The 27,987-nt window shown below is 37.9% G+C and overlaps 2 protein-coding genes across 4 annotated transcripts; one reads left to right on the top strand and one right to left on the bottom strand.

Annotated features, from left to right (window-relative positions):
* The first annotated feature begins 15,063 nt into the window (after window positions 1–15,063).
* LOC149156907 (putative pentatricopeptide repeat-containing protein At3g23330) lies at window positions 15,064–16,923 on the top strand. Its single transcript, XM_089444910.1, has 4 exons — window positions 15,064–15,220; window positions 15,424–15,854; window positions 15,947–16,090; window positions 16,354–16,923. The coding sequence occupies exons 1-4, from the start codon at window positions 15,064–15,066 to the stop codon at window positions 16,921–16,923; spliced, it is 1,302 nt and encodes a 433-aa protein (XP_089301036.1).
* Window positions 16,924–19,396: 2,473 nt separating this feature from the next.
* Window positions 19,397–27,957, bottom strand: LOC149156908 (cold-regulated 413 inner membrane protein 1, chloroplastic-like). Of its 3 annotated transcripts, none has more exons than XM_089438772.1 (7): window positions 27,822–27,957; window positions 27,553–27,617; window positions 27,335–27,420; window positions 26,667–26,828; window positions 19,867–19,970; window positions 19,705–19,769; window positions 19,397–19,579 (listed from the first exon to the last, which is right to left on the bottom strand). In XM_089438772.1, the coding sequence occupies exons 4-7, from the start codon at window positions 26,721–26,723 to the stop codon at window positions 19,482–19,484; spliced, it is 324 nt and encodes a 107-aa protein (XP_089294898.1). In that variant the 5' UTR covers window positions 26,724–26,828; window positions 27,335–27,420; window positions 27,553–27,617; window positions 27,822–27,957; the 3' UTR covers window positions 19,397–19,481. The 3 variants fall into 3 exon arrangements, with proteins under 3 accessions (XP_089294898.1, XP_089294897.1, XP_089294896.1); XM_089438771.1 differs by having other exon boundaries at window positions 19,875–19,970; window positions 27,822–27,912; XM_089438770.1 differs by lacking the exons at window positions 26,667–26,828; window positions 27,335–27,420; window positions 27,553–27,617; window positions 27,822–27,957 and adding an exon at window positions 22,573–23,084 and having other exon boundaries at window positions 19,875–19,970.
* Window positions 27,958–27,987: the final 30 nt, after the last annotated feature.

Consider the following 27,987-nt stretch of genomic DNA (forward strand, 5'->3'; position numbering starts at 1 on the left):
TAGATCCAGATCAGATCTCCAATCAAAATAAGATTAAAGAAACACTGGTTTTTTTATTTTTTCTCTCCGTGAAAGACTACGAAGGATTCAGTGTATGGGTGCACGTCAATAATTTCCATCCTGCATAACAGTATTGAAGCAGCACGATCATCAGAAGCGTGGAGGCTCTCTCACAGACAACGTTTCTCTCAAGCGATAGTGAGCTGAAGCGTTTGTGAAGATCTCGAAAGGCATTTTTTGGAGACTGCCTCTGCATTCGAAGTGGCATCCCTGTTGAGTGGTGTTGCACCGTAAGCTGCAATGAATATCGGTTGAGGTTGCCAATTCGGTGGCTTTCAGCTTGTATGGGCTTCTGGAAAGTCGATCTGCAAGCTGGAGGATGTTTGCTGCCCAATATTGAGATCTGCGAGCTAGAAGGTGTAGTTTCCGTAGAAATTAACATCCTGTGTCAGCAAAGCCAGGAAGTTATGAAAGACCTATGTGCTTGTGTGGCTAATGCGTGTTAGCAAGGTCACCTGGAGAAAGAGAGTGCTAGCTTTGAAATTTGTTTGATTTCAGGGAGGCGGAATCTACATTTGAGCGTTTCTATGCTCAGCTTCGAGAGTTCGAGGCAGAATTTTTCAAACAAGCATGGTTTGGAGAATACTTCTGCGTTGTAGACACCAAGTCATTAGTTTTTAGCAACAGACTGTCTTGTCTCCATCCCACTAAAGTTGTTGTTCAATACTTCGTGATATCGCCAGGGAACACATCAAGAACTTCCACAACAGCGACCTTCATTGGGGTGAATCCACAGAACCTATCGGAATTCAACGCGCTGGGAATAACGTTGGCCACAATTATGGAAAAAATCATATAACTTATCGGAATTCAACGCGCTGGGAATAACGTTGGCCACAATTATGGAAAAAATCATATTCGATCAATCAACATCAATATTGTTGATTCATTTATAATTCTGGTTGTTTCATCCCTCATGAGTTTGAAAAACGACCCCTTGCTTTGAACCTTCCTCTCAATTGGAAGGCCTATAAATCTACCTGGGCAATCAGAGTTCTCAATCATTTAAAAGGGATGGCAACTTCGCTAAACTAAATCTGGATCGAAGGATGTATTGCATATCAAAGAAAAAGGCAAATATGATTCTGGCCATTGTTTTCCTTTCTATATTTGTGATTGTATATGTAGCGTTGTGAACGCTCTGCCAAGTCCCATGGGAGGTCTTTCGTGGGAATTCTACAACATGAGTTGCTAAGGCCCTAGTTGATGTCACGAAATATTCTTCTTCATGGAGAGAAAATTCATATAGCTCTGCTGAAGAGAGATTATATAGAACAACAGTACTTTTGAGGTCAACATCGTCTGGAAGAGTAGAAGGAACTTCAACGTGCTTGGAAGCGTGATCAATAGCAATGGATTTGAACCTTTGAACTCCCTTTACGAGGTCCTTGGTTCAATATTATGCCCATTTCTTCCTAAAAAGGGGGCTAATGTCGAACTTATGGAGATTAATTTATGGTTTTTGCTAGCAACGCGTAGAGAGACTTGAAGTACTTCCTCTGTAAAGGGAAAAGCTCATCAATTGACTTAGTCGATAGAGGCGTAGCAGAATCATCATGGTAGATGTTGGGAGATTTGTTTAGTGCAAAACCATTGACCATGCCCATCATTTCTGCTATTGCAGAAACCGAAAACATACGCAACTCTGTACTAGGAATTTCTAAAATTCAATTCAAGGACGAGAGAATTTTTTTCTAAATCGGCTTTTGCAACTGAAAGCATGCTTACTTTCTCGCAATATTTTTTCTAAATAGACTTTTTAAACTGAAAGTATGCTTGCTCGCTTTGTAGTAGAAAATGAGTGGAGTACTCAGCAATCGCCAGAAGGAGTGAAAGACCGAAATGCCTTTAGCTGCTAAATGAGCCTGGCATTTGCAGCTCTGCACCTTCTGAAAACTGCATGGAGGAGGACTGGATTAAAGGTGTGCGTTATTTTTTTTTAAAGGGACCGAGCATGAAATTTTAATTTTTGAAATCATTTCACTTGTATAAATGACTTCATACACTTTATTTCACTTTTTAAAGTTACATCGTAAAGTAATTTTTTTATATAAAGTGATATCAAGCCTTTGGAGGAATAAGGACTTGTTGTAATATTTTTGGAGCGATAAGTGTTTTTGAAGTGAGAAGTAAGAAGTGATTTTTGTAATTTTGGAGAGAAAAGGAGTATTTGTAATTTTTTATGTAATGGAGTCATAAGTGCTTTTGTGAAGTCATAAGTGAATTTTTTGTTTTTGGAGTGATAAGGTGAAATTCTTTTTGTAAATTTGGAGCGATAAGTGAATTTGTTTGAGTGAAAGTCATTATTGTAGTCCAAAGTAATATTTTACTTTGAGAGCAATTGAGTCACTATAGGTAGTTTTTGAAGACAATTTGCAGGTGTGACATTCTCATTGAGAAGTTTCCACGGAAAAGTTGTGACATTTCAGAATGATGTACTCCAACAATTAATAAAATCATAATTTTTGTGGTGCTTGTGTCTTAGATCCGCCCGAAATTGAATAAGGGGATCCTAACTACACCGTGTGTGCATGATTTGTGTTCATATTATCAAAAATCTCTCTTTGTATTATGCTTAAACAATTACATGTACATAAGCAAGCTTATGTATAAGAACACTTAATCAAGCTCGTGTTACAATCAAGCTTAAGTACACAAGCACAAAGCATCACAACATCAACTTGATAAGATGACCTTCCAAGCAAGCACATTTCACATCATGTAATCAAAGCAATCAAGTTAAAGATGCTACAATATCAAGCATTTAAAGCCAAGAAGACATCAACATCATCAACATTTTTTGTATCACTTGCAGATAAACATTTTTTAACTAAATTGTACAGGTGCATTCTTGGTTGTAACCGACACCCTAATTTGAATTGTTAAGGTGAATACATTAAGTCAAGTAAGTCTTCAATTGAGTCCTCAAGATTGAACTTGTCATTTGTCTCTTGGGTGCATTTTCGACAGTATTCGACACCCTTTATTTTTTTTTAAATCAGCACATTCAGTGAGTACATTCAAGAAAGCACAAAGTGTCAGTAATCAATCAAGCAAGTTCAAGCAAGCAATCATCATCAAACGAGTGTGAATTCTAGTATTCTATTCTTCAAGTGAACAATAAGCAATAAATCAAGCGAGCGTGTCATTCAAACAACCAACCAACCAGGCGTGTCATTTAAACAATAAAGCAAGTGAGCATGTCAAAATCAAGTGTGAAAGTTCACAGCACGACATCTACAACAAACGAGCCAGTGTGAAGTTGATTCAGGCATTCGCAAGGTGTGAGTGAAGCATTCAAGCAAAGCGATCATCATCAAGCGAGCGTGAAATCAAGAGTTAAAGCAACCAAGATATAAAACTCTAGAAAGTGTTTAAAGCATCAACAATAAACAACAATACAAGCGAGCCTGAATTCAAAGTGAGCAAGATAACATGGAGACACACATTCAACTGTCCCAAATTCTTAACAATTTGATTTTATCATCAGCTGGCGACATAGTGAACATCAGCAAAACAACTCTTGCTGATATTCAAGTGCATCTTCAACATGCACATGAAATGATTGAGTTTCTTAAACTGGGGTCGCAACTTCAAAGAGATGAGTTGCAACAGAAGAGTGATGTTTACAAGTCTTTCATCCATACAGATGCAGATAAATATGTTGATTCCAAGTCACTGTTCCAACCAACTTCAATTGTCGAAGTGGTCCCTAATCTAGTTCAACTTTCTTCCAAACTGATCATCAAGCCATGGGAAGAAATCCAAACTAACAGAAATCGACGAGGTTTAGGATATGTCAAATATGACGCCAAATTGCATATCCTAGATTACTCAAAGCCCATTAAGCTTTTCAGTGCAGGGTTTCTTGCACAAATCACATTGGCTAGTTCTGAGAAAGTTGTAGACAAACAAACATGCACACAAACTGAATTTGCAGTCAAACCAAAATGCCTTCATTGTCAAAGAACTAGTCATTTGGAAGATCAGTGCTTTGATCTCCATCCTTGTCACCATTGTGGCAAGTCAAATCATTCATCATCACATTGCAGCAAACAACAACAATCAGGAAGTTTGAAGATCGATTATTCATGGATTGATCCCTCGGAATGGTCATCCACAGTCAGAAGATTGTATAAGTTTTACAATCAAATTCACTCACACATATTGCAGCCAACAATAAAAATGAATATGGTACTCTCGTGCAGTTGAACGGGGGAGTACACCAGTGAAACACTCCTACACCTAAAGGGGTGGATTTCAGAAATAATTTGGAGAAGATTGTCTCCCCTTTCAGTTGACAAAGGGGGGAAATGTCAATGAAATTGACAGTGGTTGTCAGACTGAAAGTATTGACAACATCAGCGAAGCATCTAGTGGGCATTTTCATCAACGAGTGAGCATCAACAAAATTTTCCAGTGGGCGATCAACAATAAAGTTAACATTGAGCAGTTTTCAAACACAGCAAAAGCAACAATGAGTTGTTTTTCTTTAAATCAACTAGTGGGCATTAAAAGTTGCAGTGAGTAGTTTTCGACATCAACAAATTTGCTAGTGGGCGGTCAACATCAACGTAGCCAGTAGGTGTTCTATATATTTCATCTGTGGACAACAGATGTTGATTGCAAGCAAAGGATAAATGGATCCTTTTGCAGCTTGGCACGTGATGGAGTTGTCAAGCGACATTCAGAGATGAATCAGACATGCATATGACTCATGGTCTCTTCATATTGCAGTTTCTTCATGTCGGAAATAATACTGAGAGGGGGGGTGAATCAGTATTATCTAGTTATTTTAATAAATATTCCTTATTTATACTTTGAATTATTTTTGCATGTCAGTACCATAAAATAATGATCATGAACAAAGAAAACAGAGAGTCACACCAAAGAACACCAGATGTAAGGTGGAAACCCAATGTGGGTGAAAACCACCTGCTGCAATATGTCTCTATCTTCTTTCAAATTAGAAACTCCTTTTACAATGGTTTTGTACTGGTGCAGTCCTTTACCAGTACGTAGGCTGCAACCTGCAGAGAGCTACAACTCTCTCTCGTTTTCCAGTCTCTCCTGGAAGGGAGCTACAACCCCCTACTTCTTTTCAAGGACCACTTTTCATAAATTTTCAAACTGGATCCATAAACATCAAGAGATCAACAAGTACAAGTAAATCACCCAGTCAACTGTAGTAACCAGATCCACAATAACAGTAAACTAAACCCAGAACACCTTATCAACAGAAAAATTCAGTCAACAAAAGATCTTAAGATAGATACGCAGTTTTTCTTTCTCTGGCCTGCGTGGCTACGCACTTCACCTTCTGCTCCCCTGCGTATACCCGCAGAGAGCCTTCTGCTGCACTGCATATCCACACACTGTTTCTTCAATTGCGCTGCGTACTGTTACTGTAGGCACGCACCCACAGATACTATCGCGCCGCGTACTGCTACTGTATCCACGCACCCTCAGATGTTATCGCGCCGCGTAGCTACGCACCTGCGGCTTCTGAAGCGCCGCGTACTTTCCCTATGCCTACGCACTTGAACCTCTGTCGCGCTGCGTACTCATGCACTGGGCCTTCTTCTGCTCTGCGTACCCACGCACTTGCACCGTTAATCACCTACTACCTCTGATTAGGGCTAAATTGGCAGTCCCCCAGTGTGCCACAGATAGTCATATGCTCAGATCTGTTCATGCGCTCGAGAGATCACCCTTCACAGATTCGCTTTCAACTTTACTTTTATATAGATCAAGCTTTTAAAACAATAACCCAATATTTCAGATCTTAAGATATTCAATTTGCAAAAGATGCTTAGCCAAGTGATCTCCTTTGCTTTATATAGGCAAGCTCTTCCTAAAATCATGGATCAATACCATAGATAACCAATACAAGGGGCCCAAAAACATGGGGCTCAATAATAATAATAATATAAAACAATACCACAGGCCAAAACCATAGAATCAAGAACGGCGGGCTAAATACCACGGGCCAAACATCGGAAACCCCACGTGAATGCGCTTCTCTGCCTTGAAGTAAGTGAACTGGGGGTACGCACCTTTTGAACGGGTGACCTGCGTGTGTGGCCGCAGTCCCTTCACGGTGTACCTGCGTGTACGCACCTTTTGAACTATGCTCCTACGTACCTCTTAATTTTCAACATTTTGAGAGCCTGATCAGAGCATTGCCACTTGAGGGTGTTTCCATCAAGTACAACATCTGTAACATAGAGCCATACCAGAATCATAATGCCAACAATCTCCCCCTTTGGACTTGATGGCAACCTCAAAATCTTCAAAGTCATTCTCCCCCTTTGACATCAAGGGTAAAGGGTTATGCTCCCCCTAAGAACATGCTCCCCCTAAATATGAACCAGATCTGCAAAGAAGAACCATAATCCACCAAACACCATAAATGACCATGAAAGAGATAGAGACATATTGCAGCAATAGTCAGACTAGCATCCATGATCTCCTTCTGTACGTCCTCCATAATGCCAATAATACATTATATGCTCCCCCTGAACCTGTGCCATTCGATCTTCAACCAATCCGCAACCCAGCACATGTACGCATATGCCCCAGATGAGCCTTCCAATCAGAAGAGATTCAACAAGATGATGCATCAACAACCCCCAGCTTTTGCCTGAGGTATTCAAAGGTCTCCATGGGCAATGGTTTGGTGAGTATATCAGCAACTTGTTCCTTAGAAGGAACATACTCCAACTTGACCTTTTGTTCAAGTACTTGTTCCCGGAGAAAATGATACTTGATCGGTATGTGCTTGGTCTTTGAATGCATGACTGGGTTCTTTGAAATGTTGATTGCACTTGTGTTATCACATAAGATGGAGATAGGTGGAGTACAAGTGATTTGAAAGTCCTGCAAGGTCTGCATCATCCAAAGGAGTTGAGTGCAGCAAGATGCAGCAGCAACATATTCTGCTTCAGCTGTAGACAAGGAAATCAAACTCTGTTTCTTGCTGAACCAAGATACTAATCTGGAACCCATAAAGAACGCACCACCACTTGTGCTCTTCCTGTCATCCACGCTTCCTGCCCAATCTGCATCTGTATAAGCATGAAGTGTGAGATCTATATCTCTAGGATACCATAAGCCATAATTTTGATTCCCTTGAAGATATTTAAGGATTCTCTTCACTACCTAAAGATGAGTTTCCTTCGGATTTGCTTGAAATCTTCCAACTATTCCCACTGCATGCATGATGTCTGGTCGGGTACCTGTCAAATAAAGTAGACTTCCAATCATAGATCTATAGGTTGGTTGATGCACTGCTGCTGATTCATCATTTGCACTGAGGCTACATCCTGTGACCATGGGTGTACATACTGGTTTTGCATCTTCCATGCCATATTTCTTCAAAATCTGCTTGAGATACTTGGTTTGAGACAAAAAGATCCCTCCTTCTTTTTGTTGGATTTGCAAACCAAGAAAATATGTCAGTTCTCCCAGCAAGGACATTTCGAATTCTTTCTGCATCACCAAGGCAAAGCTTTGACTCATAGCTTCTTCATTGCTGCCAAAGATAATGTCATCTACATACACAACAAGTATTCGTAATTTCTCATTTTCAACTTTTATATAAAGATTGTTGTCTGCTGATCCTTTTGAAAAACCTTGTTGATGAAGATATTTGTCCAAACGATAGTACCACGCCCTTGGAGCTTGTTTGAGACCATAGAGAGCCTTTTTCAATCTGCATACAAGATTTGGATCATTTCCAAGAATGAAACCATCTAGCTGCTCAATGTATACTTCTTCTTCCAAGTCTCCATTCAGAAAGGCTGATTTCACATCCATTTGAAATACTTTGAAGTTTTGAAAGCTTGAGAGAGCAAGGAACATTCGGATGGCCTCAAGTCTTGCAATAAGAGCAAAGGTTTCTTCAAAATCTATTCCTTCTTGCTGCGCATACCCTTTACAAACAAGTCTGGCCTTGTTTCTAATTACTTCTCCATTTTCATTCAATTTATTTTTGAAGACCCATTTTGTCCCTATAACATTCTTATCCTTTGGTCTAGGAACCAGCTCCCAAGTGTTGTTCTTTTCGATCTGCTCAAGTTCTTCATCCATTTCTTTCACCCAACATTCATCTTTGCATGCCTCTTTCACATTTTTTGGTTCAGTGGAAGAGAGTAATGCCAAATAGTTTGAAGCTTCTGCAATTGTTCTTCTTGTTTGTACACCTTCTTCTTTCTGCCCCAAAATTTGAGATTCTGGATGATTCTTCTGAACATATCTGGATGGAGTCTTTTCTTCTATCCTTATCTGCTCCTCTGGTTCTTCTTGAGGTTCTTCTTCTTCATCATTCTGTCTTTGAGGGTAGTTTTCATCTTCTTCGATATCTTCATGATTTACTTGCCTAGGAATGTATCCCTTCTCATCAACCACTACATCAATGCTGTCAACAATTCTTCCAATTCTTTTATTGTAGCACTTGTATGCTTTGCTGTGTGGAGAATAACCAAGAAGAATGCCTTCATCTGCTCTAGGTTCAAGTTTACCAAGTTGCTCATCAGTATTCGTAATATAGCATTTGCTCCCAAAGATTTTGAAGTGCTTTACCGAAGGATTCTCACCATACCAGAGCTCATAAGGAGTTTGAGTGCTGTTCACCCGGACATTTGTTTTGTTGAGAATAACAACCGCAGCATATGCAGCTTCACCACAGAAAGTTGCGGGAGTTCCAGACTCATCAAGCATAGCACGAGCCATTTTTTGGACTGTTATGTTCATTCTTTCCACTACTCCATTTTGCTGAGGAGTTCTAGCTGTAGAGAATTCTCTTCTTATCCCATGTTCTTCACAGAAATCGAAAAATTCATTTGAGGTAAACTCCCCACCTTTGTCGGATCTGAGGTACTTAATTTTGTATCCTAATTCATTTTCAACCAAGGCTTTAAAGGATTTGAATTTTTCGAATGCTTCATCTTTGTGCTTCATAAGTCCTAACCAGACAAACCTGGATAAATTGTCAATAAATAATATCAAGTATTCTTCTCCTCGAGGTGTCCTTTTCCTGAATGGTCCACATACATCTGTATGTACAAGCTCAAGAGGCATGCTAGCTGATCCTTCCTTCTATGGAAAGTTAGTTCTGGTTTGCTTTCCAAACTGACATGATTTGCATATGGTGTTGTCTGGAATTTTGATATCTGGAAGACCACGAACTGCCTGATATTTGCATGCTTTCCTTATTTGTGAAAAGCTTAGATGCCCCAACCTCTAGTGCCATAACCAGTGTTCATCATCCTTTCTTATATAGCATTGTTGTTGTCCTTCTTCAAATATGTATAGATTATTTGGAGTTCTTTTACCTTTGATCACCGTTTTACCTGTATCAAGATCACAAACAAGACATCCATTTGTTCTAAATATCACCTCGGTTCCTTGATCACACATCTGGCTGACACTTAGAAGATTATGTTTCAATCCATCAACATACAAAACATTTCCAGCTTTGACCTTTTCTTTTAACTGAGCAGTGCCTTTTCCTTTTATAGCTGCAGGAGTATCATTTCCAAAAGAAACTTTCTTTCCCTTTTCTAGAGCAGAATATGATTCAAGTTTTTATTTATCACCTGTCATATGCTTCGAACATCCACTGTCAATGTACCATAGATTTTCTCGTCCCTCTGCATAAAATTCTATCCCACATCTTTCGATTTGTGGTTCCTTTATTCTCCATGTTTTGGTGCTTGAGGCTTGCTCCTTTGTCTGTTGAAACCTGCTCCTGCATTCAGAATCTTCATGACCAAAATTATTGCAAATAGAACATTCAACTTCATTTTCAAGAACCGAAAAGTTGTTATAGGTTCTTTTTGTAATCCCGGTCATACTTCTTTGTTTTTGAGCTTCTCTAGTCATGATCGTTTTATGTGCAACACATTGAGCTGCTTTGTGACCAAAGTTATGGCAAGAGAAGCATTGTCCATTGAAGAAACTTCTGCGGTTATCAAATCTTCCGGCCAAACGATTGTAATTTCTATTGTCATTCATTCTTGAAGCAAATTGAGAGGATTTTACCTGTGGCTGGTTGTAGCTTTTGTTCATCCTTAAGACGGATTGCCCCTGGTTTGCCTGATAATCTTTGTTTGTAATTGGTCCCTGCTTTACCTGGTGATCTCCATTGTGCTTTCGCTCATTCCTTCTTGCTGCATCAAGATAACTCTTTGAGGTGGATGCTTGAGAAGTTTCTCCATTATAGCCCAGACCTGTCTTGTTTAGAGGAGAACGTTGTACATTGATGATCTCATCCAGAGTTTCATATCCTTTGACAAACTTAAGATTAATAGCCTTTGTTTTCGAAATCTCTTTTCTAAGACCAACAATTTCACCTTCTAACTTTTCAAGATATTTTTCTTTTTCATCAATTTGAAGTTGTAGAGTATCAATGATCCTATTCTTTTCTTCTATACATGTCTTGAGTCTAGAAATTTCTTCACAAAAGTTATCCACATCTATAGCATCCATGTAATCATCATCTTCAAATGCCATTAAAAGCTTATAGTCATTACCTCGTTCATCTTCATCACTATTTGATAGACCATCACTATCTTCATGAGTGTAGTAGCTTTTCTTATTTGCAATCCGTTTCTTGTTCCATCTAGCAGGTTCCTTTCCTTTATCCTTATGAGGACATTTCGCAGCATAGTGACCGACTCTTCCACAAGCAAAGCATTTAAAAGGTAACTTACCTCTGAACCTTCCAGTACCCCTTTGAAGATTTCTGACAAAATTTGATTCTTCTTCTGGTACGTGACTTGCTTCATAATAGTCTCCTTTGCCTGAAGCGTTGAAAGCAGCTTCTCTTCTGTCTGATGGACCTCCCTTTCTCATTTCATAAGCAGTTAGAATTCCGTGTAGCTGAGACATAGTAAGAATTCGTAGATTTTATTTTTCTTCTATTGCAGACACTTTAGATTCAAACTTGGGGGACAATGATCTTAGAACTTTTTCAACCACAATAGCTTCTTTTATTTCTTCACCCAAGTTTTTCATGCAATTAACAATCTCATCTACCCGAAGGAAATAGTTAGCCACACTTTCATCATTATACATTCTGAGATTCTCATACTGAATTCTGAGGGTTTGAAGTTTAGCACGTTTTACCTGTCCATCTCCTTCGTAGCTCAAGACAATCTTGTCCCATATTTCTTTTGCGGATTTATATTACATAACCTTCACAAATTCTGTTTGAGATAAGCATCCCAGCAGAGTATTGACTGCTTTAGCATTTGTTTCATATTTCTTCTTTTCGGTCGTATCTGTAGGAGTAGCTGAAGGAAAGGTGTAGCCTGTATCTATGATATCCCAAACTTCTGTACCAGGAGATTGAAGATAGACAGTAACTCTTACCTTCCAATAATTGATGTTTGTCCCATCAAAAATTGGTGGCCTAATTGATGCTTCCCTCTCGTAGTTGCTCATGATGAATGATCTTCCTTCAAGCGATCAAGCTTCTCTAAAGGACCTGCTCCGATACCAATTGTTGGAAATAATACTGAGGGGGGGTGAATCAGTATTATCTAGTTCTTTTAATAAATCTTCCTTATTTATACTTTGAACTATTTTTGCATGTCAGTACCATAAAATAATGAGCATGAACAAAGAAAATAAAGAGTCACACCAAAGAACATCAGATGTAAGGTGGAAACCCAATGTGGGTGAAAACCACCTACTGCAATATGTCTCTATCTTCTTTCAAATTAGAAACTCCTTTTACAATGGTTTTGTACTGGTGCAGTCCTTTACCAGTACGCAAACTGCAACCTGCAGAGAGCTACAACTCTCTCTCGTTTTCCAGTCTCTCCTGGAAGGGAGCTACAACCCCCTACTTCTTTTCAAGGACCACTTTTCATAAATTTTCAAGCTGGATCCATAAACATCAAGAGATCAACAAGTACAAGTAAATCACCCAGTCAACTGTAGTAAACAGATCCACAATAATAGTAAACTAAACCCAGAACACCTTATCAACAGAAAAATTCAGTCAACAAAAGATCTTAAGATAGATACGCAGTTTTTCTTTCTCTGGCCTGCATGGCTACGCACTTCACCTTCTGCTCCCCTGCGTATACCCGCAGAGAGCCTTCTGCTGCACTGCGTATCCACACACTGTTTCTTCAATCGCGCTGCGTACTGTTACTGTAGGCATGCACCCACAGATACTATCACGCCGCGTACTGCTGCTGTAGCCAAGCACCCTCAGATGCTATCGCGCCGCGTACCTACGCACCTGCGGCTTCTGAAGCGCCGCGTACTTTCCCTGTGCCTGCGCACCTGAAACTCTGTCGCGCTGCGTACCCATGCACTGGGCCTTCTTCTGCTCTGCGTACCCACGCACTTGCACTGTTAATCACCCGCGTACCTCTGATTAGGGCTGAATTGGCAGTCCCCCAGTGTTCCACAGATAGTCAGATGCTCAGATCTGTTCATGCGCTCGAGAGATCACCCTTCACAGATTCGCTTTCAACTTTACTTTTATATAGATCAAGCTTTTAAAACAATAACCCAATATTTCAGATCTTAAGATATTCGATTTGCAAAAGATGCTTAGCTAAGTGTTCTCCTTTGCTTTATATAGGCAAGCTCTTCCTAAAATCATGGATCAATACCATAGATAACCAATACAAGGGGCCCAAAAACATGGGGCTCAATAATAATAATAATATAAAACAATACCACGGGCCAAAACCATAGAATCAAGAACAGCGGGCTAAATACCATGGGCCAAACATTGGAAACCCCACGTGAACGCGCTTCTCTGCCTTGAAGTAAGTGAATTGGGGGTACGTACCTTCTGAATGGGTGACCTGCGTGTGTGGCCACAGTCCCTTCACGGTGTACCTGCGTGTATGCACCTTTTGAACTATTCTCCTGCGTACCTCTTAATTTTCAACATTTTGAGAGCCTGATCAGAGCATTGCCACTTGAGGGTGTTGCCATCAAGTACAACATCTGTAACATAGATCCATACCAGGATCATAATGCCAACACTTCAGCATCTAGCTTTGGCGGTTTTTCAGGAAAATGTTTTTTGAGGATCAACTTGAGAACTTGGAAGAGGGTTCCTTGTTCTTATTTTGGATTTATCATTGAGGGGGGGAATGTTAGCCTCACTCTCATAATAAAGCAATTATAAATCCAAAAATCATAATTAAATAAATCAAATCTTAATAATTTAGAGTTAGTTCCTCAAACTAGGGAGTTTAGTTAGGATGATAGATTCTCTCCAACTAGTTCTCCTAGATTAGTGTTTTGTTGAGAAAATATCTCAACCAAGTTTGTCTAAGATAGACGTGCTATCTTGAGACCAACTTCCTCATGTATTTATTTGTACTATTACTAGCATTTGCACCTGATGTTGCAAAGGAAACGCCGTAAGGCATAAAGTGTGGAAAAATAGGAACATGTGAATGGGCATTGTTGAAAGCAAGAGTGGATGATAAAGAGTTGCAATTGAGATTGTTAGTTATGTGTACGCTGAATATAAATATTTTATAAATAATAGTGTGTAGAAAAATAGTGAGATGTGAATGGACATTGTTGAACGCAAAGGTGGATGATATTGAGTTACACTTGAAACTATTAGTTATGTGTGTTTTGAATATGGATAAGTAATAGTAGTGTGTGGAAGAATAGAAACATGTGAATGGACATTCTCGAAAGCAAGGGTGGATGATAATGAGTTATAGTTAATGTTATATAGAGGTTATCCATTATTCATGTAACAGTTGTTGTTTATGTGAACATATTTTTGTACATTATTTTAAGTTTCTTTTTGTATTTGGAGATTTTGTTTTTCCATATGTTACATATTTAAGAACGAATTGTCACTTTTAAAGAGGGCACACAAGGTTGCTAGCTGTCACAAACCATCATGAAAGTAAAAATTAAATGTCCTTTTCCTACTACATGGTTCTGTCAACTAGGTGTTTCGAAAAATACAAGTGAAAGCCATCAAACTCCTTGCTGAAATCAAACTCTCTGGTGAAATTTTCGTAAATATAGGGATGCACAAATTCCTTAACTTGCCAAAACTCTATTAAAATGACATTTTTCACTACTAACTTCATATGAGATGTCATGAACTTTCTTTTGGATAAAACCTCGAATGTGTTTTTAATATCCCAATTCAACTCTCGGTGACATTTTCGTAGATATAGGGATGCACAAATTCCTTAACTTGCCATAACTCTATTAAAATGACATTTTTCACTACTAAGTTCATATGAGATGTCAATTAAACTGTTTTATTATTATTATTTTAGTTTAATGTTTCATTATGCATACTAAATCTTTTTTCATATAAAACTAAATTTGAATGTTTACTCATTTACAAATACTACAACACATACTCCTTTTTTGGATTGATGTTTATGAGTAGTAGGTCAAAAGTTGCCAAATGCTTAAATTTCTTTTCCAAAATTTTAGAGATGCCCATTTGAAAACCATGGATATATTAGTGTCTGATATGAACAAGTTTCGAGCTTACTAGTTGTTGGGGTACAGAGTTTTCTGTAAATTGCTACCAAGCAAGGAAGAAGTCAAAAGTGGATTGGTATTAAAACCATGGCCGCAGCTCAAGGACCTGTGTTCTTGTCCCCAAATAAGGATGCATGCCAAGTGTTTGACACAATCCCTGAATGAGATGTTTGTTCATGGACTATGGTTCTTACAGGCTATGAAAAATGTGGGTATGTGGAAAATGCACGATGTCTGTTTGACAAAATGCATGAACGTAGCATAGTTTCCTGGAATGCAATGATTGCGGCATATGCCCGATGTGGTGATCAGGTTGAAGCCATGGATTTATATGGCCAGCTGCAATGGATGGGCACAAAACCTGATGAGTTCACCTTAGCCAGCGTTGTAAGTGCATGTGCAAGCATGGTGGATTTGGGATATGGGAGGAAAATTCATGGATAGGTTGTTAAGCTCGGATTTGAGTCAAATGTATTTGTTGGGACTGCTCTTGTTGATATGTATGCCAAAAGTCGGAGAGTAGATGGTGCACGCCAAATGTTTTATTTAATGCCGGTTCGAAACAATGTTTCTTGGACTACCATGGTTGTAGGATATGCCCAAAATGGGCAAGCGGACGAGGCCACAAGGTTTTTTAATGAAATTAACCAAACCGGTATGAAGCCAAATGAGTTGACATTTGTTAGTGTCGTCAATGTGTGTGCTATTCTCATTGATTTGAGGTTTGGCAGATAGGTCCATGCGTACATTATCAAAAGTGGATTCCAGTCCCTAGTTTCCGTGTGCAATGTTATTGTTACAATGTATGCCAAAACTCAAACCATAGAAGATGCACTATGTGTGTTTGATAAAATGCAGGAGACTTAATCTCATGGAATGCAATTATTGCAAGATATGCACATAATGACCATTATCAAGAGGCCTTAAAGGGTTTCCAAATGAAACAGATAGGTGTGAAACTGAATCAATTCACTTATGCAAGCATTTTCAATGTAAGTTGTAGCTTACCTACTTTTGAAGAAGGTAAACAACTTCACGGCCACATTATCCAGACTGGTTTTGACTCAAATATGTTTGTTGGAAGTGCTCTTGTAGACATGTATGCTAAATCTAGCAGCCTACAATATGCCCGTCAAGTGTTAGACAAAATTCTTGAACAAGATGTGATCTCTTGCAATGCAATGATTGCAAGGTATGTGCAGCATGGGCATAGTGAAGAGGCTCTAAAACTCTTTTGTCAAATGCAACACACTGGTTTGAAGCCAAATGAGGCAACTTTTGCTAGCATTGTTAGTGTGTGTACCAACCTAGCAGTGCTTGAGCATGGAAGACACATACATGCCCACATTGTCTGTATGGGGTTTGAGTTGCCCATGTCTAGATGTCTATGGTCAACGCCCTAGTTACTATGTATGCCAAATGTGGAGGCATAAAATATGCACGGAAAGTTTTCAAGAAGATGATTGAGTGTGATGTTGTCTCATGGAATGAAATGATTGTTGGTCATGCTCAGCATGGGGATGGGGTGGAAACCTTGAAACTTTTTGAGAAAAATGCTACTGATAGGCATTAGTCCAGATGCCATAACCTTCCTTGGTTTCTCTCTACTTGCAGCCATATAGGTCTAGTAGATTGAGGACATTATTACTTTCATTCCATGAGGCATGAACATAACATCACACCAAGAATGGATCATCATGCTTGCATGATTGACCTTCTTAGTCGTGCTGGTCGTCTAGACGAGGCAGAAGATTTCATCAATAAGATGCCATTTGAACCTTATGTCAGTATCTGGGTGGTACTACTCAGTGCTTGCAGAGTTCACGGCAATATGGAAATAGGAAGCGTGTCGCACAATTTCTTTTCGATTTGGAGCCGAAAAATACTTCGAAATATGTGTTGCTTTCAAATATCTATTCTGCAGCTGGCAGGTGGGATGATGCAGCCAAGGTTAGAAAAATGATGAAAGACAGAGACGCTAAAAAGAAGCCAGGGTTCAGCGGGATTGAGGTCAAGAATAGAGTACATGCATTCATGTCAGCAGATAGATCACACCCACAAATAGAGGAAGTTCGTGCAATGTTGAATACATTGGCCGGGCCAATGGACGAGGCGGGTTATGTACCGAACAAAAACTTTGTCCTCCATCACAGTGAGAAGCTAGCCATTGCATTTGGGCTTATGAGCACACCTCCGGGGGCCCCTATTCGAATAATAAAGAACCTTCGTGTATGTGGTGACTGTCATAATGCTGTCAAGTTTATTTCTAAGATTGTTGGACGTGAAATTGTAGCAAGGGACACTATACGTTTTCACCATTTTAGGAATGGAACGTGCTCTTGTCAGGATTATTGGTAATACAAGACGAAGTTTGAGCACTATTTGGGAGTGGGTTGAATGCTTCTCTATACTATCCTCTATTGGTCTAGAAGTTGCTTCTTGTGACACGTGGAAATAAGGAGAAACGTGCTGAGAATATGTCGATTGTCTCGTAGATTCTTCATGTGGAGCAAGCTCACCTCTGGTAAGTTTCATACAAGATTCTGCATTACTTTGATAGCATGAATGGATGCGTTAAAAATTTAGAATGTTAAGCTTGATTATTGACAAGACGATTCTGATCTTGTTGCATGACACATAAGACACTTTCTTTTATAGTACTCATTTCTAACATTTTTGGTTGTCTTTATAGCTGCACCAGTTTGGAAAATTGACAAAATTTCCCTTTGGATAAATGTTAGGAACATCACTTTCTAAAGAGAACAAAAGCATGGGTGAGAAGCAACATTACAAAACATATGTTTTTTCACAATTCTGCTTTTTATATGTTGAATTGTTAATTCAGTCATTTATCATTATTGAGTTGCTAAGAAGGAGGGATGCAATCGATATTTCTTGATCAGGAAACCAAGTTGAACTTTTAAATGGAAGGGAACAAATGGCATTAATGTCAAACATTGATAAATCCCAAATTTGGAACGGCGCGACATTGTTTATGTAAGCCCCCATCATTGTAAGTCAGGTTTATACTAATTTTATATTATTTCAGAATCAAGTTTTGATTTAATTTAATTATAATTTTAAGCTAGTAAAATATCAAGTACCCTAGAAGAATGAGACCTTTAAATTATGGTCCAATTAAATGTTTAAAAATTATTATTATTTTTAATAATATTGAAATATAAATATTTGTTTTTCAAAGTTAAACATTATAAATTACATTGGTCAATAAATCAATAAACAAAAAAAATACTATAATCTTATCTCAGTAAAAACTAATAATAATTATTTGTTTTTCAATATTAAACATTGCATAATTACATTGTTCAATAAGTCAATAAGCTTTTTATATTGTAAAGTCACTTTTTATATTGCAAAGTCTTACCTCAGTAAAAACTAATAATAATCCAATTACTATAAGAAAATAGATCCTTCTATCATAAACAAATTATCTTTATACTAATTCAATATTTAACTTCACCATAATATTATATATAAACTTAACATATGTTCTTTCTCAATAAAGAAAGAAAAAATTACTTGTTTTATATGGAAACTCATTTAGAATTGAAGTCACAGAGGCTTAGAAACAAAAATGGGATATTGCCTAAAACAGCCTGCATATCTTGACAATTGTGAGTTATATTTGCCTAAAACAGCCTGCATATCTTGACAATTGTGAGTTATATAATCCGTGGTATTATCTTGTTCTAAGAAGACAGAAGGCTCGGAAAAAAAAATGGGATATTGCCTTAAACAGCCTGCATATCTCGACTTATTGCGAGTTATATAATCCGTGGTATTATCTTGTTTTAAGAAGACAGAAGGTGCACTGGAGCAACAATATCATATAATGGATTGAAAATAGAATGTGTTGTAATCGGATCGAACAACGGATTGAAAATATCAAAATTAGTAGACTCAAAATAGATTCTGTATCCAGTAACAAATTTGGCATCAAAATAGTAAGGATGCCAGATTAAGCGACATAAAAAAATTGACAGAAAACAGATAGAAAATATCAAAAAATTGAAAATAAATACTGTGCACAGGAGCTCCACAATATTTCAGAACTGTGAATAATGGATAACTTTGTGTGATCATGCCTCGCATGCATAAAAGGCAAAGAAATAAGTTATTTAACCTGAATTTTAAAACCCTTCAACTCAGTATACTCTCATAATATAGAGGATCCTTTATTTTTTAAAAGCAAAGGAATATCAATGCATGTATGGTATCTGCAACTTTGAATAAAAGGCATGGTTTGATCACTGAAAAAACCTTGTGTTCTTCAAAATATTATTCATACAGTTTTTGTCTCCATGGACAAAAATAGTGCTTTCAACAAGTCAGCCAACCAGCTACCCTTGCAAAGGACAGAGGAGGTCAGCCAACCAGCTACCCTTGCAAAGGACAGAGGAGGTTCAAACATATCTAGAAAGAGCAGATCTAATTTTCTCAACCAATCTCTCATGCAATCCAAATTGACATGATTTGCCAAGAAGACAAGGCTCCCAAGGAATCAATCATGCAGCTTGTTGGACTTATTTATATACTAGATCTTTATTACACAACACCTTACATGTACTATTTTCCACAATAATAATTTGAAAATTTTAAGTAGGGAGTCCAGATGGCTTTACAAATATGGCACTGTTTAGGCCTGACACCTGGTTAAATTAAAATATATACCCTTTAACGAGGAATATGAACGGCACACAGATAAGGCACGCAGCAGCAATGGTGGGGACAACAACTCCCTGATCAAAAGCCTTTTTAATACCCCCTGTCCTGGTGACATGTTGATAGATCAAGTATGCAGAAGCCGCTATGGAAATGACCATTCCAGCTTGAGTTCCTCTGCAAACCAACAACATCCCATAAACTACCATCCACATTTCCAAACACCAATCCAATCATTTGTTAAGGAAAACAACAACTTGCCTCAGGTTCATGGCTTGATAAGGAACAATAATCACCAGTAACACAAATAAAAATGGTAGTTCCAATTCCCCTGTTCCCAACAAATTAATTTTGTCAAAAACTATAGTTATGTCATGCAATTCAACTCAATATACTGTGCAGGAAAGAACGACCAAGTAAGTAAAATAGGATGGCATTTGAGTTCTTGTGACTCACCAAGAATGTAGTAAAATAGTCTAACAAGGAAGACCAAAAAGGCAGTCCACAAACCATAATCACCTCTGTAATAATGTAGACAAACAAATCCAAATGTGGGGTGAAGTTTAAACTCTCAGTTCACTTCAATGGAATTTGTCTAATTTTACAACTGGGAAATACCTGGTCACCTGATCCAAGAAATGACATCTCCAGGTGCCTCTAGGGCCAACAGTGGAGCAAGGAAAGATTTGTCGATGGCTGTGTGCTTTGATAACATCAAAACCCTGCAACACCATAATTGAATCAATTTTTTGCCTCAACAACTACTTGAGTCCCAAAAATAAAAGTTGAATTATGACTCAAAAAAGCCTAATGCCTTTTTTAGAGTACTGACCTTTGGATACATTCTTGGATATGTGGGCACATTGTAATATTTTCCTACTGCTATTTGGATTTGAATCCATGAATACATTCTAGGATATGTTGGAATTTTTGTACACCCTACAACTGTTAAGAATGTTTTTTCTTGTCCCATTTAATGACAACAAGGAACCCACCTGTTTTTGAGGAATTAAGTAAGCTAATGTGGGTGTCCTAGCAAATAAAAATGTATAGCTTGTTATAGTTAAGTGTTTCTTGTAATGGATTTTGTTAATCTCAAGGTAATGGACTGAATGTTTATATGATGTGCATAGTTGACTATTTCCAAATAAAGGTATGCAAAGAGTGAACAATGCAGAAATATTTTTAAATGAAAACTATCAACTGATTTCTGATGGACATGAGCAAAGTCAACTGTTTGACTTTAATCATATCAATCATATCGGGTATTCCACTATAATAAGATAGCTTGCCATCACATATATGACAACTACAAGTTAAATTGTCTAAGAGGATTTGAAATCTTTTGCATCCCTGTTGATGAAAATTGTTTCACCATTGATTGCCTTTAGGTTCAAGGATTATATTAGAGGACACGCCGATAACATTTGTGGATTATATCTTCTACTTGCTGCATGTTGTAATCTATGTACTGAAGGAATTTTTCATAAGCTAATGGTTCATCTGAGGATCTAAATGTGTAGATTACAGAGGACTTGTTTAGGCTTGCCTCTGAGGGAAGTCTGAGGATCTCTGATGATACTTGGAGAAAAGACCTACAATTGACACAAAGTCAAACGCTTGTTCAGTATCTATGCAACAAATTCCATGTGATCAATGAGAGGTTTGAAATGATATGATGGCATCCAATATTGACTACAGCAGGATAAATTTGCACATGTCAAGTTTGATGAAATTTTGGGCTTCGGGTTTGTAAGCCCTAGAAGATCTGAAGCAAATCTTGAGTTAATTCTAAATTCTGTGGCATTATTGAAGTCGTGGCATAAAATCGGATACTTTGAAACAAAACCTGAGCCCCATTATAAGTTGATCTTTAGAATTTTGTTGTAGCGAGTTTGTGCTTGTTGCTATTCAAGGGTTCATTAATAAACTGATGTTTAACTTTCCATGGCTATGTTGAGCTCATAATGATGCCATTGACTATAGTAAGATTGTTGGTTGTGTCATGATTAATGTATTTAAGTATGCTGAGTGAAAGGCTGTCTGAGCTAAGATGGAAATTGTTGCCATGATGACCAGGAAGAGGTTTTATACTGCGATGTGTATTGCTCTATCCAAGAATCTTTTTTACTAAAGCCTGCTACTGCCAGTTTTGTTGAAACAGGAAGGGTCTATGGAAGAATCATTTATAGCAGGAGTGCTAACAGGAGAGTGGTGATACAAGTTAAATTTTCTAAGAGGATTTGAAATCTTTTGCATCCCTGTTGATGAAAATTGTTTCACCATTGATTGCCTTTAGCTTCAAGGATTATATCAGAGGACACGCAGATAACATTTGTGGATTATATCTTCTACTTGCTGCATGTTGTAATCTATGTACTGAAGGAATTTTTCATAAGCTAATGGTTCATCTGAGGATCTAAATGTGTAGATTATAGAGGGCTTGTTTAGGCCTGCCTCTGAGGGAAGTCTGAGGATCTCTTATGATACTTGGAGAAAAGGCCTACAATTGACACAAAGTCAAACTCTTGTTCACTATCTATGCAACAAATTCCAGGTGATTAATGAGAGGTTTGAAATGATATGATGGCATCCAATATTGACTACAGTAGGATAAATTTGCACATGTCAAGTCTGATGAAATTTTGGGCTTCGGGTTTGTAAGCCCTAGAAGACCTGTAGCAAATCCTGAGTTAATTCTAAATTCCGTGGCATTATTGAAGCTGTGGCATAAAATCGAATATTTTGAAACAAAACCTGAACCCCATTCTAAATTGATCTTTAGACTTTTGTTTTAGCGAGTTTGTGCTCGTTGCTGTTCAAGGGTTCATTAATAAACTCATGTTTAACTTGCCATGGCTATGTTGAGCTCATAATGATGCCATTGACTATAGTGAGACTGTTGGTTGTGTCATGATTAATGTACTTAAGTATGCTGAGTGAAAAAAACCTTGTGTTCTTTAAAATATTATTCATACAGTTTTTGTCTCCATGGACAAAAATAGTGCTTTCAACAAGTCAGCCAACTAGCTACCCTTGCAAAGGACAGAGGAGGTTGAAACATATCCATAAAGAGTAGATCTAATTTTCTCAACCAATCTCTCATGCAATCCAAATTGACATGATTTGCCAAGAAGACAAGGCTCCCAAGGAGTCAATCATGCAGCTTGTTGGACTTATTTATATACTCGATCTTTATTACACACCACCTTACATGTACTAGTTTCCACAATAATAATTTGAAAATTTTAAGTAGGGAGTCCAGATGGCTTTACAAATATGGCACTTTTTAGGCCTGACACCTGGTTAAATTAAAATATATACCCTTTAATGAGGAATATGAACGGCACACAGATAAGGGACGCAACAACAATGGTGGGTACAACAACTCCCTGATAAAAAGCCTTTTTAATACCCCCTGTCCTGGTAACGTGTTGATAGATCAAGTATGCAGAAGCCGCTATGGAAAAGACCATTCCAGCTTGGGTTCCTTTGCAAACCAAAAACATCCCATAAACTACCATCCACATTTCCAAACACCAATTTAATCATTTGTTAAGGAAAACAACAACTTGCCTTAGGTTCATGGATTGATAAGGAGCAATATTCACTAGTAACACAAATAAAAATGGCAGTTCCAATTCCCCTGTTACCAACAAATTGAGTTTGTCAAACACTACAGTTATGTCATGCAATTCAACTCAATATACTGTGCAAGAAAGAATGAGCAAGTAAGTAAAATAGGATGGCATTTGAGTTCTTGTGACTCACCAAGAATGTAGTAAAATAGTCTAACAAGGAAGACCAAAAAGGCAGTCCACAAACCATAATCACCCCTGTAATAATGTAGACAAACAAGTCCAAATGTGGGGTGAAGTTTAAACTCTCAGTTCAATTCACTGAATTTGTCCAATTTTGCAACTGGGAAGAACCTGGTCACCTGATCCAAGAAATGACATCTCCAGGTGCCTTTAGGGCCAACAATGGAGCAAGGAAAGATTTGTCGATGGCTGTGTGCTTTGATAACATCAAAACCCTGCAACACCATAATTGAATAATCTTTTGCCTCAACAACTACTTGAGTCCCAAAAATGAAAGTTGAATTATGACTCAAAAAAGCCTAATGCCTTTTTTAGAGTACTGACCTTTGGATACATTCTTGGATATGTGGGTACATTGTAATATTTTCCTAATGCTATTTGGATTCAAATCCATGAATACATTCTAGGATATGTTGGAATTTCTGTACACCCTACAATTGTTAAGAATGTTTTTTCTTGTCCCATTTAATGACAACAAGAAACCCACCTGTTTTTGAGGAATAAAGTAAGCTAATGTGGGTGTCCTAGCAAATAAAAATGTATAGCTTGTTATAGTTAAGTGTTTCTTGTAATGGATTTTGTTAATCTCAAGGTAATGGACTGAATGTTTATATGATGTGCATAGTTGACTATTTCCAAATAAAGGCATGCAAAGAGTGAACAATGCAGAAATATTTTTAAATGAAAACTATCAACTGATTTTTGATGGACATGAGCAAAGTCAACTGTTTGACTTTGATCATATCAATCATATCATGTATTCCACTATAATAAGATAGCTTGCCATCACATATATAACAACTACAAGTTAAATTGTCTAAGAGGATTTGAAATCTTTTGCATCTCTGTTGATGAAAATTGTTTCACCATTGATTGCCTTTAGCTTCAAGGATTATATCAGAGGACACGCAGATAACATTTGTGGATTATATCTTCTACTTGCTGCATGTTGTAATCTATGTACTGCAGGAATTTTTCATAAGCTAATGGTTCATCTGAGGATCTAAATGTGTCGATTACAGAGGGCTTGTTTAGGCCCGCCTCTAAGGGAGGTTTGAGGATCTCTTATGATACGTGGAGAAAAGACCTACAATTGACACAAAGTCAAACTCTTGTTCACTATCTATGCAACAAATTCCAGGTGATCAATGAGAGGTTTGAAATGATATGATGGCATCCAATATTGACTACAGCAGGATAAATTTGCACATGTCAAGTCTAATGAAATTTTGGGCTTCGGGTTTGTAAGCCCTAGAAGACCTGAAGCAAATCCTGAGTTAATTCTAAATTCTATGGCATTATTGAAGCCGTGGCATAAAATCAAATATTTTAAAACAAAACCCGAGCCCCATTCTAAATTGATCTTTAGACTTGTGTTGTAGCGAGTTTGTGCTTGTTGCTGTTCAAGGGTTCATTAATAAACTTATGTTTAACTTGCCATGGCTATGTTGAGCTCATAATGATGCCATTGACTATAGTAAGATTGTTGGTTGTGTCATGATTAATGTATTTAAGTATGCTGAGTGAAAGGCTACCTTAGCTAAGATGGCAATTGTTGCCTTGATGACCAGGAAGAGGTTTTATACTGCGATGTGTATTGCTCTATCCAAGAATCTTTTTCACTAAAGCCTGCTACTGCCAGTTTTGTTCAAGGGTTCATTAATAAACTTATGTTTAACTTGCCATGGCTATGTTGAGCTCATAATGATGCCATTGACTATAGTAAGATTGTTGGTTGTGTCATGATTAATGTATTTAAGTATGCTGAGTGAAAGGCTACCTTAGCTAAGATGGCAATTGTTGCCTTGATGACCAGGAAGAGGTTTTATACTGCGATGTGTATTGCTCTATCCAAGAATCTTTTTCACTAAAGCCTGCTACTGCCAGTTTTGTTAAAACAGGAAGGGTATATGGAAGAATCATTTATAGCAAGAGTGCTAACAGGAATGTGGTGATACAAGTTAAATTTTCTAAGAGGATTTGAAATCTTTTGCATCCCTATTGATGAAAATTGTTTCACCATTGATTGCCTTTAGCTTCAAGGATTATATCAGAGGACACGCAGATAACATTTGTGGATTATATCTTCTACTTGCTGCATGTTGTAATCTATGTACTGAAGGAATTTTTCATAAGCTAATGGTTCATCTGAGGATCTAAATGTGTAGATTACAGAGGGCTTGTTTAGGCCTGCCTCTGAGGGAAGTCTGAGGATCTCTTATGATACTTGGAGAAAAGACCTACAATTGACACAAAGTCAAACTCTTGTTCACTATCTATGCAACAAATTCCACGTGATCAATGAGAGGTTTGAAATGATATGATGGCATCCAATATTGACTACAGCAGGATAAATTTTCACATGTCAAGTCTGATGAAATTTTGGGCTTTGAGTTAATTCTAAATTCTGTGGCATTATTGAAGCCGTGGCATAAAATCGAATATTTTGAACCAAAACCTGAGCCCCATTCTAAATTGATCTTTAGACTTTTGTTGTAGCGAGTTTGTGCTCATTGTTGTTCAAGGGTTCATTAACAAACTCATGTTTAACTTGCCATGGCTATGTTGAGCTCATAATGATGCCATTGACTATAGTAAGATTTTTGGTTGTGTCATGATTAATGCACTTAAGTATGCTGAGTGAAAAAAACCTTGTGTTCTTTAAAATATTATTCATACAGTTTTTGTCTCCATGGACAAAAATAGTGCTTTCAACAAGTCAGCCAACCAGCTACCCTTGCAAAGGACAGAGGAGGTTCAAACATATCCAGAAAGAGCAGATCTAATTTTCTCAACCAATCTCTCATGCAGTCCAAATTGACATGATTGTCCAAGAATACAAGGCTCCCAAGAGAGCCTTTGAGGTATTCCAAGAGAGCCTTTGAGGTATTCCATTTTCTGAGAGGAATATATTGACAATTGGAAATAGCCAGAAAGCAAAAGCTAAAAATCTCAACAGATTGCGGTAGTAGAAAAATCTAGTAAATTGAGGTTGCCTATCCCAAATTAGTTAGCATTCTGAAGGAGCCCCTTGTCTCAACAGTCGGCTTGAGAGAGATTGTCCTTAACAAAGTTATCCTTAGGAGAGTTTTGAACTTGAGAGAGATTGTCCTTAACAAAGTTATCCTTAGCAGAGTTTTGAGCTGATCTTTAGAGGGGGGGATTGTATAGCTGGAAAACCAATCCGAGATGCTCTAAGAGAGATTGTCATTAACAAATTTATCCTTAGCAGAGTTTTGAGCTGATCTTTAGAGAGGGGATTGTATAGCTGTAAAACCAATCCAGGATGCTCTAAGAAAGGCTTATCTAATCATTGTTTTACACAAATTCTGCACAAAACGAAAGATGACCGAGAAAGCAATCATACTCACTTAATTGATCAACCACTAAGTTAGTAGGAGACACCACTTCATTGAAAACACCACTCTGTTATCCATATCATTGGGTTAGTAAGAAACACCACTTCATTATAACTAAACTTTAAACTGTATCCGACCAATCCTCACAACCATTGTGTGACCAACCCTCACAACCAATGTGGATCAAAAAGATTTATGCAACTACAATACAACACAACATGAATGGAATCATACTCACACGGCCGCAACGCCAAACAGCCAACGGAAAGCTTTGGTTGAGAGCGCAACTGAGCATTCAGTGGAGAGCGCACCGCCACAGCTGCTTCTTGGTATACTGTGAATGAACTTATCCACTTCCGATCTCAACAAACCCGAGTTCATGAAGGACGAGGAAGTGGATCTGTCGATAAAACCCCCCATTGCTTCTTAATTCCACATTGCCCACACATCATTTCAATTCAAGCAGCTCAAAATGAATTAAATTTGTTCAAGCAGACCAGCATGGAAGAATCTTAAGGAAAAAACAAGAAAGCATGAATAAGTGAGTTTTATATGATAGAAAATTAAAAAAGGTAGGAGGGGTTGTAAAACGGGCATTATTGATCATCTTCTGCTGCTGCTTTGGAGTCCTAATGGGATTAAGGGCAGAATTAACCTTGCAGAGCGAAGGCCCCAGTCACATACAAAAAGTGAAAGTTCAACACATTATAAATTAATATTATCAATGTAAAAAATAAAGGTATGAAAAACCCACGTATGTGTTCCTATAAAGACAAAATGGATTAAGTTAATGAGAAAACAAGCTTTTACAAAATTGTTTCATGTTTCTGATGCATGCCTGAAAGGAAGAGAGAAAAAATGCAAAACAGTTCAACACTCAAATTACAAAAGAATTATACCACTTACTTATCCTAGATCACCCATAAGTTTCAAATGCCTGGGTGAATCCTCCTAACCTCTAAAGGGAAGCAGAACTTGAGAACCCGTTTTAGCTGCACATTGATAAAAACAGTGAGCAACAGTGCCTAAAGCCAAAGTATTTGTCTAATGCAAAAAAAAACAAAAAACACAAACTGTGTACAAACAGAGACATTATTGACACTACAACAAATGATGCGATATACCAAGTTGCTGCACAACATATCGACCGAGGAAGCCCGTGGCTCCAAAGACGGTTGCAATGATACCACTGACACAATGAATCACAGATGATCATTAGTTAGGGTATCTACTTCAAGATCTCCCCAATCATTGAAATTGTTTTTATTACAAAGGAAATCCAACTGCCATTTCCATGCCTGGTTTTCACTGTTTGACCATCAACATATATTGAATTGATGTCTCCATATCATAGACGCTCTATGGTTACAACCTAGTGGGGTTAGACGAAAACCTGACAGATGATCTCCCTCCGGTTCCCTTGCGAATAAGGTGCCCAATGCCCAGATTCATATCGCCATTTTCGTCTCTCCGACTTCCGGTGATATGAAGCCATTTTCGTCTCTCCGACTTCCGGTGATATGAACCCCGGCTATGGCAGAAATCGACCGCGCTAATCA

This window comes from Pinus tabuliformis, chromosome 9 (genome assembly GCF_031772625.1).
Source record: "Pinus tabuliformis cultivar Carrire ecotype Pingquan chromosome 9, CPIR1, whole genome shotgun sequence".
Classification (NCBI taxonomy): Eukaryota; Viridiplantae; Streptophyta; class Pinopsida; order Pinales; family Pinaceae; genus Pinus; species Pinus tabuliformis.